The 15,122-nt window shown below is 41.1% G+C and overlaps 1 protein-coding gene across 1 annotated transcript in view; it reads right to left on the minus strand.

Moving 5' to 3' along the window:
• Nucleotides 1-14,098, minus strand: part of LOC124858485 (potassium voltage-gated channel subfamily H member 2) — a 113,110-nt gene extending 99,012 nt beyond the window's left edge. The window contains exon 1 of the mRNA XM_047350560.1: nt 12,910-14,098. Within this exon, the coding sequence (XP_047206516.1) occupies nt 12,910-12,985 (76 nt within the window). The 5' untranslated portion in view covers nt 12,986-14,098. The remainder of the gene's footprint in view (nt 1-12,909) is intronic.
• Between the last annotated feature and the right edge of the window lie 1,024 nt (nt 14,099-15,122).

A 15,122-nucleotide genomic window follows, 5' to 3' on the forward strand; every position in this document is an offset into this window, starting at 1 on the left:
CCATGGCTGGATCTGCTCGGGCGTGGATGGCTGCCGGCGGGGCCTGTGGGCTCGTCGCTGCAGCTCCCTGGGGCTTCTGCATTGTCGCTGCTGGGTGGCTCCCCTGGGACTCTCCACTGCTCTTCTCTGGGGGGGGTTGCGGTAGTCCCGGTGGTGGTTCTCCTGGGGTTCCTGTGCTTTGGGGGGCCTTTGGATGTCTGTGGCTCGGATCTCCTCAGTGTCCGCATGGGGACCATGGGGCAGGTCTGTGGGTCCTCAAACTCCCTGTTGCATATTTTTGTGGAGAAACCTTGTATACAAAAGCGCATCCACACTCATACTCACAGGTGTTAAGCTTCAGGTGTTGACAGATACACAGATGTTCTATATTGGGCTGCACCTCTCACTAAGTACATTTTACATTCATAAATACCGTATGCTATTTTGTTAAAAAAAAAAAAACAGCTGCAGGTGTATAAGCAAGCAGGGTGTAATCTTTTATTCTCTTCATCCTTCTTTCTCTCCTCCACTCTTTCCTTCTTTTCTCCCCTTTTTCCCTTTTGCCCCCTTTTTCTTTTTCAAGCTTATGTTTTCCTTTTCATTTCAGTCTCCGTGTCCGTAACAATTGTAATATTCCCAAAGAAGTTTATAATAAAGTTTCTTTTATAAATATCAAGCAGAGCTTTAAAGCATTAGCTGTGATGCTCCGCTTGTGAAAGTAAATCTGTTGGGCAATTTCTTGGCACTCAGACATCAATTCTGAGCGCTACTCTGCCGGACAGGATACGGTAAAAAAGAAAAAAATAATAAAGTATGGAGAAAGTAAAATCACCTGGAGCTAGTTGAGAAACATTACACCTCTACCTTTTCCTGATGTTTCCTCTGCATATGTGTATGTATGTGTATTTGTGGGGACGGTGGGCGGGTGCGTCGGTGGAGAAGCAGCGGGGCAGTTGCTATGGTGATAAAGTATTTGCACTTGAGCTGCAGAATGGTAACATCCTCCCTCGAGGATGGTGACTTCAAGGCTTGTAATTGGGCAAAGGCTTTTTCTGAGGAGCAGTGAACATGCAATAAGACACGACCCCAAAAGATCCCTGCATCTTCTTGCTGAGTTCAGGTGAGTTGTTAAAGGAGGCACAGAGACAATCTAATCTGTATAGAGTGGCATATGTTTCAAATATAGGGATCACTGTACAGTGAGCAGAGACGGATACCTGCACAGAGCATTGGTGGACAGTAAACAGAGATGCTCTTGAGTCGGTCTATAGAAGAACATACACAATGCTAAGGTGGAAACATGGAAGGCTATACCTCAACATGTGTTTTCCTATTCTTCTCTCATTAGCTTCGGCTTTCAAAGAGTGATATCCAGTTACAGTCAGTGTTTTTTTGTGCAGAATCCAGAATAAACAAAAAAATCAAGAAGTAAACGTAAACATACAATCTACATGCATTAGGCATTCTGTGTCAGGCCTGCTTACAAATGAGCACACATTCAAACACATGCAACACCCTTTGGCTAATGAGTGCAGCCTCAGAATACAGCAGCACTGGGGAACTAGACAGAGCCAATACCCTCTGATTCAATGTTAGAGTGGTCACAGGGGAGCAGGAGCACAGATCATTTAATCTGATCAGGATTGTTTGGGAAGTGTTGGGCCTGAGGACCGGCACTGTGCCCATCACACAAAAAGAAGCAGGATAAGTATAAAAGACATTCAAACACTAAACATACATTGCTAAAACACACACTGAACAGTTAAAAGGAAAAATAATAAACATACAAATGACTATCACAGCAGGAATATCTCATTCACCTCTAAGGAAAAATAATTGATGCTAATTTTGTCTAATATTTTGTCTAATAATCCAGTAAATACCTTTACCTCATAAATAAATCTCTAAGAACTAATAAGCAGTGCACAAGATATAATGTATGCAACTCCTAATACAAAAAATGAAACTGCAGTCTTCAGTTAGGTGTAGCAAAAGGGAAAAAAAAACAGATAATTTATTAATGTTAGGAGATGAAAATTCTGGTTTTGTGAGATATACTTCAAAATAATAAATGGCGTTGTATTTTATGATACAGTTTAATATACATGCATCCCATCTTATATTTGGGTGGATGTCTCTGAGCAAGTCGCTCTTCATCTAGATGACTGTGCCATCATTCTTCTTGGCATCTTAAGTTTCAAACACCTAAAACCTAAGATGAAATGAAATGAGTCATATTGTTCAGGGACAACCCAGGGATAACTAAGATTCAAGTCAGCCATAAATTAGAAAGACACCTGCTTAAAAATCAATGCCCTCAAGCATGACTGAAATGTGTAGCCTTCCCCATGGACAAAGCCAAATGCTACATTGCAAGCCAAGTTTTATGGTCAGATGAGACAAAGATTGACCGCTTGGCCACACTAACAAAAAGTTTGCTTGAAGAAGTCTGGATTATCAAACCCTTTAAGAACCCTGTGCAAGCTAACAAACATGGTGGTGGTTTCATGATGTGGGACTGTTTCAGTGACAGTGATACTGGGCATTGCACGAGAGGGATCGAAAAATGAAGCAGAAGGCCTAGCTCCAAATTATTCAGTTTTACCAAAACTGTAAATGTTTAAAACCTAATACACAGCTGGGTGGTCCGACTGGCCATTCAACCCTGCTGAAATGTATGGATGTATGGACTGTGTTTTAAGGCTGAATCTGTCGTAGGTACTTGTACTCGTCATCTTCCGCTTTATCCAGGACCGGGTTGCGGGGGCCGACTCAGCAGAGACACCCAGACGTCCCTCTCCCCAGACACCTCATCCAGCTCCTCCGAGGGAAGCCCAAGGCGATCCCAGGCCAACCGAGAGACATAGTCCCTCCAACATGTCCTGGGCCATCCCTTGGGCCTCGGCCCGGTGGAAAGTGGCTGGAACACCTCCCGAGGAAGGCGTCCAGATGGCATCCGGTATAGATGCCTGAGCCACCTCAACTGGCTCCTCTCGATGTGGAGGAGCAGTGGCTCTACTCCGAGCACCTCCTGGATGGCCGAGCTCCTCACCCTATCTCTAAGGGAGTGCCCGACCACCCTACGGAGGAAGCTCATTTCAGTCGCTTGTATCCAGGATCTCGTTCTTTTGGTCATGACCCAAAGTTTATGGCCATAAGTGAGGGTAGGAACGTAGACCGGTAAATCAAGAGCTTCGCTTTTTGGCTTAGGTCTCTCTTCACCACAACGGACCAGCACAGCGCCCCCATTACTGCGGCAGCAGCACCGATCCATTTGTCGATCTCCCGCTCCAATCTCCCCTCACACGAGAACAAGACCCAGAGATACTTAAACTCCTCCACTTGAGGCAAGAACTCCCCTCCAACCTGAAGAGGACAAGCCACCCTTTTCCGGTCGAGAACCATGGCCTCAGACTTGGAGGGGCTGATCCTCATCCCAGCTGTTTCACACTCTGCTGCAAACCGCCCCAGTGCATGCTGTAGGTCTTGGCTAGAGGGGGCCAACATGCCTGTTGTACGTAACCAACCAATTTAAACAATGGGCTACCATCTGTGAGAAGAAAACTGGTCAAATACATAGAATTGTGCTGGAAAACTTGTTGGCTGCAAAATATGAAGAGCAGATGATGAACAAACATTTAACTAAATATTACAGGTGAGCTGTGTATAGCTTTAAGCATGCATTTATAATTTGAACCCTGTTTAGGTGAGAGAAAATCCAAAATACATTTCTTGTTCTCAAAGAAAACTGAACTTAGTAGTTTCCTGTTTTTTCACACTGAAAAAATGATGGTTTAAATACTTTGATAAAAGCTGAGATTCATTCATGCAAATGAGTGGATGAAAACCTCTGACTCTCCTCTTTTTCTTCATATTAAGTTAACGAAAGACATTTGAGAAGATGAACTAAAGAAACATCTTAACCAGTACTTTTCTGCTCCTCTAGCTTTTTTGACAGCACAAATTCTCCTCAGAAGGGCTTTTCATGCCACAGAGTACAATAACTGATTGAATCACAAATAGTAGAGGTAACATACGTTTAAACAGGGGTTGTATATGTTGCTTCTATCAGTGCGGTTTTAAGTTGGTGAAATGCTGTGCGTCTTTGTACATGCCGATGATTAGGAGTCTCTTGCTCATTTCTTATGCACTCTTCACACTGAGGGTCTCAACAGGGCTGGAATCCATTCAGTGAAGGCAATATGCTGACAGGTTGGTCAATTCATTAGAGAGCCAACACAAGAACACAATAACAACACTCACTCTAAAGATCAATCTAACCAGTTACCAATCAATTTTATCAATTACCCTTAAGTGCAAATTCTACACAGAAATGTCTGTGGGGAATGAACTTTAAACCAGAGACCTTTTCTCTGTGCAGCGACAGACAGCGGATGCTGTGTAATCCATTAAAAATACATTTGTTGGAAAGTCTTGTTACCCACACCATAACCAGATCTCCCACACAGATATGGGAATCAGTCTGAAAGCACTTGAAATGAATTGAAGAAGCTCCACTTCTTGAATTCATTTTTTTTTTTTTGTTAAAAATAACCTGGGAAAAGCTGTGCTGCTTGAACATTTTCACATAGCTCTTTGCTCTTTGGTGAACCTTTCGACTGTTATGTGAATGAGAGAAAGGACCTTTAGGTTGGCCATTTATCTCTTCATGAAAGGACTAATACAACATGTTCAGCAACTTAGCCTCCTGTTAAAACACATGATTAGGTATTCAGTTTGAGCACACTAATTAAAATGTTGACATTTCAATTGTTTATTGTCAAAGTCAGAAATGATTAACAAATTCTCAGCATGTTAATGTAACATTAAACTCTGATTTGAATGATGAGTATAATTTCAATGAGAACGTTAGAAAATATTTTAAGTCGTAATTTTGACAGCACATTTTATTTATTATCTCTTGATTAAAATGTAATTTAGTTTTAGTCACATTTTAGTTATTTGTAGTCATTTTAGATTAAGATTAAATTTACTGTGACTTTAATCACACAAATGGGAAATCATAGATAAATGTCTGTTTAGGTCATCTTACAACCACATTTGTGGATCCCAAAAACCCTTAGAACTTTCACTCTATTATGCACAATTGGGAGAACAGTATTTTTAAAACATCAGAGAATATGTGGACATTCTGGCTGAATTTTAGTAGCACAGTCTTCACACAGAGTGATGAAACAGTCAAGAGTTGTTAAATGCTGATGCCTTTACACCTCTGGACGTACTATTTTTTATACTATATTAATGTATATCAATGTTAGAGCTGTAGTTTATTCAAACAATTTATAATCGTTAATTGATTACAGAAAAAAAAACATATGCTAAATAAAGACAATGCTTTCTACTAGTAAAAGATTGTCTAATTCAGCAACGGGAGGCAGATCTTTCAATTTTCAGGCTCCTTTCCTGTGGAACCAGCACCTAGTTTTTGTCAGTGAGGCAGTTAACCTGTCTATTTTCAAAACTAGGCAAAAAAAAATTCTATTTGATAAAGCTCATAGTTAGAGTGGCTTAGTGGTTATCCTGCACTATCTCTACAGGTCCTTCTCAAAATATTAGCATATTGTGATAAAGTTCATTATTTTCCATAATGTCATAATGAAAATTTAACATTCATATATTTTAGATTCATTGCACACTAACTGAAATATTTCAGGTCTTTTATTGTCTTAATACAGATGATTTTGGCATACAGCTCATGAAAACCCCAAATTCCTATCTCACAAAATTAGCATATTTCATCCGACCAATAAAAGAAAAGTGTTTTTAATACAAAAAACGTCAACCTTCAAATAATCATGTACAGTTATGCACTCAATACTTGGTCGGGAATCCTTTGGCAGAAATGACTGCTTCAATGCGGCGTGGCATGGAGGCAATCAGCCTGTGGCACTGCTGAGGTCTTATGGAGGCCCAGGATGCTTCGATAGCGGCCTTTAGCTCATCCAGAGTGTTGGGTCTTGAGTCTCTCAACGTTCTCTTCACAATATCCCACAGATTCTCTATGGGGATCAGGTCAGGAGAGTTGGCAGGCCAATTGAGCACAGTGATACCATGGTCAGTAAACCATTTACCAGTGGTTTTTGCACTGTGAGCAGGTGCCAGGTCGTGCTGAAAAATGAAATCTTTATCTCCATAAAGCTTTTCAGCAGATGGAAGCATGAAGTGCTCCAAAATCTCCTGATAGCTAGCTGCATTGACCCTGCCCTTGATAAAACACAGTGGACCAACACCAGCAGCTGACACGGCACCCCAGACCATCACTGACTGTGGGTACTTGACACTGGACATCTGGCATTTTGGCATTTCCTTCTCCCCAGTCTTCCTCCAGACTCTGGCACCTTGATTTCCGAATGACATGCAGAATTTGCTTTCATCCGAAAAAAGTACTTTGGACCACTGAGCAACAGTCCAGTGCTGCTTCTCTGTAGCCCAGGTCAGGTGCTTCTGCCGCTGTCTCTGGTTCAAAAGTGGCTTGACCTGGGGTATGCGGCACCTGTAGCCCATTTCCTGCACACGCCTGTGCACGGTGGCTCTGGATGTTTCTACTCCAGACTCAGTCCACTGCTTCCGTAAGTCCCCCAAGGTCTGGAATCGGCCCTTCTCCACAATCTTCCTCAGGATCCGGTCACCTCTTCTCGTTGTGCAGCGTTTTCTGCCACACTTTTTCCTTCCCACAGACTTCCCACTGAGGTGCCTTGATACAGCACTCTGGGAACAGCCTATTCGTTCAGAAATTTATTTCTGTGTCTTACCCTCTTGCTTGAGGGTGTCAATAGTGGCCTTCTGGACAGCAGTCAGGTTGGCAGTCTTACCCATGATTGGGGTTTTGAGTGATGAACCAGGCTGGGAGTTTTAAAGGCCTCAGGAATCTTTTGTAGGTGTTTAGAGTTAACTCGTTGATTCAGATGATTAGGTTCATAGCTCGTTTAGAGACCCTTTTAATGATATGTTAATTTTGTGAGATAGGAATTTGGGGTTTTCATGAGTTGTATGCCAAAATCATCCGTATTAAGACAATAAAACACCTGAAATATTTCAGTTAGTGTGCAATGAATCTAAAATATATGAATGTTAAATTTTCATCATGACATTATGGAAAATAATGAACTTTATCACAATATGCTAATATTTTGAGAAGGACCTGTATGCTGGTGTAGGCTTTGGCCGTTGGAGGACATGATGACCACCTTTCCTGACTACTTTCTCCTACTACTCTAAATGTATGCATTATCTGCTGTTTAATCTGCTTAACTTTATGTGCTCTCTGTTTCCTTCTCTTTAAAGAAGTAACATCTGACATCGTGTTTCTGTTTTACTTGACACCTTATAGGAGGGATCACCAGCTATTGCTGCTAACAACTTTATGTTCTGTATCGATAAATTATGCAGATTTCCTTTCCAATCTCACTACATCCATGTTCTGAATGAGGGATTGCTGCAAGTTAACAACGCAACCTAATCAGCCGTTGTTGGGACCCCATCCATGGGTTACAACATGGATGACCACGGACTCAATCAAGGGCCGGTATGAACTTTTCTGGAAATAAATCGCATTAACCTACTTCCAGCTCAGTCCAGGAAGAAGAGGAGTCAGAGCTGAATCCCTGACAAAAAACCTATTCCAACTTCTAATCATTCTCTTTTTACAAGGGTTTCAGGCAAGAACCGGACAGACGAGGCACAGCATGTGATTGTCTCTGTCCTTATTGGACAGAGAGACAACACTTAACAGACGGAAATATTATTTAATGAAATATTAAATAATATAATCATAATAATTACAACACCATCCACTGAAAGGAAACTGAAATACAGTTACACCTGAAAACGCACTGAAATTATTAACAGTTATGTAGTACAGTAGATGATCCACTAAAGTATCTTCAGCACTTTGGTCCTGTATCAGGTCGTGGCTGCATTCTCCAGTTTTGTAAATACATGACTAACACTGACAATCTGATGTCAATAGTTTTTGAACCAAATAAGTAGGAGAGGCAAAGTCCAAAGAAACATTATGATGTATGATGTATGACAGTAGAATGAAAAGGTCAGTTGGTTTAAAACCTTTGCACATATTGTAGAATATTTTGCTAACTTCTTTAATCTATACATACAACCATCGATCCATTGTCTTATGCTTATCAGAGTTTGTGCTGTGTAAGGATTTATGATAATTAATTATTAATAATTACCAAAATAATTACTAAAAAAAATCATAATTAAAACCTTACCCTTATTTTGAAAGATTATCACTCTTACACAAAATAAACACAAATGCTGTCTCTTTATCTATGTGAACATTTATTAAACCAATAACCTCTCTTACAACCAACTATTCATGTTCAAAAACTTTTCACCTAATTAAGCATGAACTATTCTACGATGGGGGTTAATTAATAAAAAAACTCAGGATGTTTACTGAGGGTAGATGATAATCAAACCAGCATTTTATGGACAAAAATGGGAATAAAACTAAAATGTGACTGGAGTAGTCGTGTGCGTGAACAGCTCAAAATGGTCAACTTCTCTTCCGTGGTCCAAATGGGAAAAAATAGGATGAACCATGGCAGTCGACTGAAACAAACAAGGAGGAAATTCGTCTGCTTGGAAGAACCTCTCTGGGTTTTCACCTTGACAGTTGACGGTCCTCGGTTGGGATATGATTCTTCTGATCTTCTTATATCAGACAGATTTCCAGTTTTGTCAAGCTCTTCCGGTGATGGCCAGTGTGGAAAATTAAGAAACCCATCTGCGAGCTCCTGTTTCTCCAGGGATTGCTTCTTTTGTGTGACCAACGACGGTTCACACAGTAACATTGGTTTCCTCGCTTCTGGTTGTGGGGTCAGAGCTGCGACACCTGTTGAGCTGTGTAGTATTTCATTTGGTTCACAAAATGGACGATGATCCAAAGTAACAGGTCCAGGAGGGGAAACCCACACAAAACTCTCCAGCTCATTCTGGGGGATCCCAGGGTCTTCCCAGGCCAGAAAGGATACATCGTCCCTCCAGCAAACTGGGTCGGCCGCAGGCATTATTCCCAATGCAAAGTGCCTGGATAAGCTCAGAATGCAGGCACCGAGGATACAACCTGATCTGATGCCTGAACCACCTCAACTGATGCAGAGAACTAATGCTTCTACTCTGGGTCTCCCTTTTGTGACACAGCTTATTTCCCTACCTCTAAGGACCAGCCTAGCCTTCCTATGGAGGAAGCTGTTTTGTTCTTCCACTCATGATCAATATCTCTTGACTATAGGTGAGAGTTGGAACATAAATAAACAGGTATATTAAGAGGTTTGATTTTTTTGGCTCAGTTCTTTGTTCACCATGATAGACCTAAGACCCGGATTACTGCTGATGAAGCCAATTTATGTGTCTCTCCATTCTGCCATCACTCATGAACAAATCACCTAGATACTTGAACCTCTCTGCTTGAAGCAGACATTGGCTGCTGAAAGGAACAGTCCATCTTTTTCTGCTTTCTCTACCTTGACACTGTAAAGAAATGTGAGTACCCCGATGTGGGTACTCACATCTCTGGTGGTTGAGCCTTGGCTCCTTGGCCGTCAAAGGGCTCAGCCTGAAAAAGCTATAGAAAACCCTCTCCACAATGACCCACCCCTGTGGGGAAGACATTGAGGTTGAGTGCTATGTTGTTTGGCAGGCAACAGTGAGTACCTGGGAATGCTGATCACTGCCATAATCTGGCTCCCAAATATTTTTTATCTGGAAACAGAATATATTCAATGTTGTTCTCCCATAAACAACAAGCTATTACAGAGAAAGCTTCCAGCCACAGGCAGAATAACATGCCAGCATGCTGAAAACCTGATCACAGTTCATTGCCTCTGCAGTGTTCCAGTGAGCAACAGAAAATGTTCACCTTTACAGAGTTATCCACGCTCATCATGAAAGAAATATTACCACAGCAGGATTAATGTGAATTATTCAACTTGACTGCCCTTGTGCAGCACCTGTCAGAAAAAAGGTGGAATGCCTGCACTGGTGTCCCTTGTATTGTCTTGTTGAAAACTCTCTGGCTGCTGAGTCTCTGATTACTGCATGAAGACATCATCTACTGCTCCTGAATCTAAACTGATCAACCACTGAGTTTGTGGCTATTAGAGAACAACTACAATGACAAAGAGGCTCCTCCTGGAGATCACACATACAGCTTTATTTCTTCAGAGGAGCCTAACACTGGGAATCCATGATAAAATCTTGCCACAAAACTTGTGTTTTGTGGCAAGATGTACTTTTATTGATGCAAGCCCTTCACTTTCTCCCCCTCACACTGCAGTTCTCATTGACCCCTCATCTTCTTCTTGAGCTGAGTTAATGGAGGAAACGTGCCTTTGGGGTCCACTCAGGCACGTTTAAAGTCTGCTCACACGTCCAGAGATGGAAACAACATGAATAATTTGCATTGATGCCGCAGGAACGTGAGGGGTGACACCTGTGCACACTGAAATGGAGACACCCTCTAATTCCATGCCTCATGGGACTTTCTGCAAAATAAGCAGCTCAGAAAAATAGTTTTTTCATTGCCTCCAAATGGAGCCTGGCTAATGAGTTATAGATCTTTATGTGAGGGCAAAGAAAACAAAGCATGTAAAAAAAGTGTGTTACATAAAAGCATCTCATACAGTTAATGAGGTAGACATAATTGGATCTCTGCCCCAAAACATTTTAATGTTTTGCAGATTGGTTCTCATCAGTTTAGAGAGTGACATGACATACAGCAATGGCATCGAGTCAAAACTGATACAAAATACTATGCATTGTTACCTAAACATTATCACCTGAATACTGTCTGAAAACTGGTTTAGACTAACAACCACAGCAAGAAAATTAACCTCACACCAATCTTGTGTGATGCTAATTTAGCTTTTGTCCATTGAGTTAAATGAATAAAACATGATACTGAGACAAAAGAAAATAATTAATCTAAATATTATATTCAAATATCTCTTTAAAATGTCCTATATCAAACAAATGCATATGCATGGAATCACCAATGTAATGTATCTTTCTTCAGACATATACAGCACTGCTGAGACATTTACATCCAATCATCAATGAATAGATGTCATATTCATTTAGGGCTTCTAAATTACCTAAATGGCATTTAAAAACAAGACCTTGGTACACAAGGTTGAATTTATTGTGAATTTTCTCGAATCCACACAGAGTAAAGATGACACATACAGGCTCAAATATCCACACTCCAAAATAATGTTCCTTCAGAAAATTGCAAAGAAAGTAAATTTTTTGTGGCCATCTAAAAGGTCTAATCAGAAATGGTAGAGATAATTTAAATTGGTTGGTTTCCTGGTTCTGAGTGGTCTGCTAAGCATAGTCCTTAAATTTGAGGATTGAGGTCAGGGCCATTTCAAAAGTTAAATGTTAGCCTGCTTTATGCATTCACCAATTTGGATGTTTGGGACCATTGTCCTGATGGAACACCAAACTTTTTCCAAGTTTCACCCATCTGACATAAACGGTGACCCTCAGCGTAAAAAATATCAGGAACAATTTAGAAATACCAGTGCCACTGGTATTTCTAACTCGAGAAAATCACAAAAAATGTAAACTTGTGCAACCAACTCTCATTGTTAAAATCCATTCAAGGTGTTTGTTGCATAATCGTTTGGCCCTGATAAAGGACCGTTCACAAGCATCTTGAACAAAGGCTCAATCCAGTCAAGCTGATCTGCAACATAAGAATAATGGAACCTGATCAAGAAGAATAGTGTTTATTAATTATTAGGGGCAAAAATTAAGGGGCAACCACCATTCATTTTGATAACCCAATATTTCCCAAAACTTGATTTCATTGTCATTGTGTCATTTGAACTAACTGCTTTAGTTAACTTTAGTTATGCTTTTTTATTCTTATTCTATCTCATCTCATCTTATTTATTTGTTTGTCACAAGGGTTTAGAGCCAAAACTACACACTGAAAATGAATTTTGGAGTAATTAAATGTTAACCATTAAAACGTACTTAAATTTCAATCCAGCTTGTTAACTGGTAAATGCAATGTTGAATAACAATGATTAAATTCTAACAAGATTAATTCACTTATAGCTTAAAATTTTAATCACACATCTTAAGCCAATATAAAGTTATCTGTGCGGAAGCAGCTCATGTCAAGGCTCTATCAGCACCACTGGTCTGTAAAGAGCAAAAGCAGAAAGGTGGGACCTGATCAACACTGCAAACTCATTGAACTGTGATACCCTTTAACTAATTAGATCTGTGTTATGGGGAACTGAGGCAGAGATAAGATCTACCAATTAATTGTGAAAACCATGTTTTATAAAGTAACGTTTTGATACTGTGCTGAAGACTGATGCATTCTGTCCCAACTCAGCTGGCATTTACCAATCAGCTTTTATTAATTTTTGGCATGTTTTACAAAACCAGAATGTTTTAGCTTTTATCTGTGAATTGGTGTTGATTTATTAATTTATCAATTTATCGAATCCTATTTATTAATTATTTATTTTTAATCATTTGAAAGGGTTTTGAGAAACTGTTTGGAGACAAACTATTAGCCCTAAATGAAAGAACGATTTTTATTGTGTTTTTTTTATGATTATTTACATAGGTTATTCCTAATAAATGTATCACTGATTTCCGACCAGTGTCTCATTATCACAAGCATTATGCATCAGCCTACAGTAGTGTTGACTTCTAGAAACTAAATGGCGAATGAATGAATTTATTGTCATTGATAGCAAGCTGCAGCGGAATTATGAGTCAGCTAATGTCAGCTAAAAGCTTTCATCATTTGAACGCCATTTTTAAACAACAAATTAGCGTTCAAAAACGTCTTCAAGCCAAATGAATTATTGGCTCTGTGTTTTCACTAGGAAAAAATAAAAAGGAAGACTCAGTTCTTACTTTGGCTGTCAAATTTCCTGATGATAGTATCCAGGAAGGTGTTCTGCGGGGCCACATGGCCCCTCCGGACCGGCATCTTCGCAGCGGTGGCCCCTGGACTTTAAAATACTTTTCTGGACTTTTAATAAGATCACACCGAGGTTGGGTCTTCAATCGTCGCTGAGCGCACGATGCTCACTGCGCTCCCCGCATGGACTCCCCTCCACGCCGGGTGCTTGTCAGGGGGCAAAGTTTCCTGGATGTTCAGGTGGGCACTGACTCCTGAGGTGGATCTGGAGAAAGATTAGAGTTCTGGAAAGGTGTCGAGCTCTACGCACGGGGAATAAGAGCCGCTTCCAGCCTCCAAAGTCCACGCTGGGAGCGGAGCTGCTGTTTGTTTCAGTCCGCCGATGTTGTCACACCCGGAGGAGCGCAGCGGAGCTCTCATCCTGCGCCTCAGCCCGCTCCTTGGAGGCGGACTGGGTGAGTTCTCAGATGAGCGTCGTTGGAGTTGGTGGCGCTGTGTTGCGCGTTTCTATTATTTCTCACTCACTCCACCTCCTCTTCTATTTGTTTGGCTCTCTGAAGCTCCTGGTGTTTGGCTGCAGAGGAAAAAGAGCAGAGGGATCATTAAAAGAAAACAGCTGCGCGCAGGTCGACAGCTTAAATCGTCCTGGATGTGTGTGTTTTAGAAGGTGTTGTGGATCTCCCTTCCTCCTCCTCCTCGCTGTGCGCGCTGCCGGATGACTTCAGCTCCCCTGGCGTCTAGCTGCGCCTCTTTTTAACCCTTTGCTCATCAAGACTGGAGCCCGCAAGACCTCTGGTGATTGACAGGTTGCCACATGCGCGCTTACTCATTATATTCATCTCAGCCGCAAAATGATCACAAAAATTCACCTAAACTATTCCAAAACAGGGTGCTGTGTCATTAAAGAGCTTTGAAATTATTTATTTTTTATACGGAATTATATGAAACAGACTATTCGACTATTTTTCTCCTCTGGAAGAAGCTGTCTCAGGTAGGACTGAAGGCCCGGGGATGAGCGCTGCTTTCAGGCTGAAGGTGCAGCTGGCAGTCCATCAGATAAGGCAGAAACAACACCACATATTCCTCCTACACCTGCAGCAGGAGGTGGAGAAAGATGCTTGACGTGTTCCACAGCGTCATCTGACTTCTTTCTTAGCCGGAAAAATACAGTTTACGCACAGCCACCTCCCCAGTCTGCTCCCTCTATTGTACTGTCCTGCTCCGCTCTGTGCCATGCACGCTCTTATATCTTTTCATGATTCACACATCAATAAAACGAAAGAGGAAAAAAAAGCACCTGCATAAAAGTGAAGCGTCTCCTTCTCCGCTGCGTCAAATTTAGGAAATTTTATTGCGGAAAATATGGAAATGCGGTTGTGGTGCTGCTTTAATGCTTTCATCAGGGGCTCGACGGGGATTCACCACTCAGGCTGCTCAGCTACGTCACACGGCCGGGGTTCCCCCCTTCCGTCATGCTGGAGATGACGCGTTCATGTAACGTGGGAAATTATAAGTGTGGCTGAGGCGCATTTACAGAATCGAACGGTTCTGCATCCATCATACATCTCCTTAAATATACAATGTATGTACATATCTTAGAGTAGTTAAATGATTCCCAGACCATATTTATTTAATTTTAACTGTACTTTCGTTTGCTTCAAAATGTTTCTTTTTTATTGTTTGTATTTAAAGGAATCACCAGTCAAGCTCCCTGGCATCTTGTAGTCCACACTTCAGTTTTTTTCTGGAGTGAGAGGCTATAACTGGAGGACATTAGCAGTTTTTGACGTGCAATATGGCTTATGGCCATTGGTTGCACAGCCAGTGGGAGCGGCCTGAGCATTTTATAAGAAAAAGGTCACCGTGACATCTGTCAGCTGTTCTCCAAACATTTCTCCATTGCTCATTTGGATGTTCATTCAATGGAGACTGGGAGAATTTGGCAGTACACCATGGCTGATTAATGTTGCTGATGTTGGCATCCAGATTACATCTTCTGATAAAATTGTTATTTTTGTGTTTTTGAGGAAGTTTAAGGGTGTTTATAATTTCAAAAGGCATGCCAAAAAGCGTTTCTAATGCTTTTTGGCATCAGGAAGACCTTAGATTGGAGCAGCAAAAACCGCAATATAAGGGATGGTTGAACATGGAATGAATTTTTATTGTGGTGAGAAATTAAATACCAAAGTTACTGTTTTTGTTGACT

This window comes from Girardinichthys multiradiatus, chromosome 21 (genome assembly GCF_021462225.1).
Source record: "Girardinichthys multiradiatus isolate DD_20200921_A chromosome 21, DD_fGirMul_XY1, whole genome shotgun sequence".
NCBI lineage: Eukaryota > Metazoa > Chordata > Actinopteri > Cyprinodontiformes > Goodeidae > Girardinichthys > Girardinichthys multiradiatus.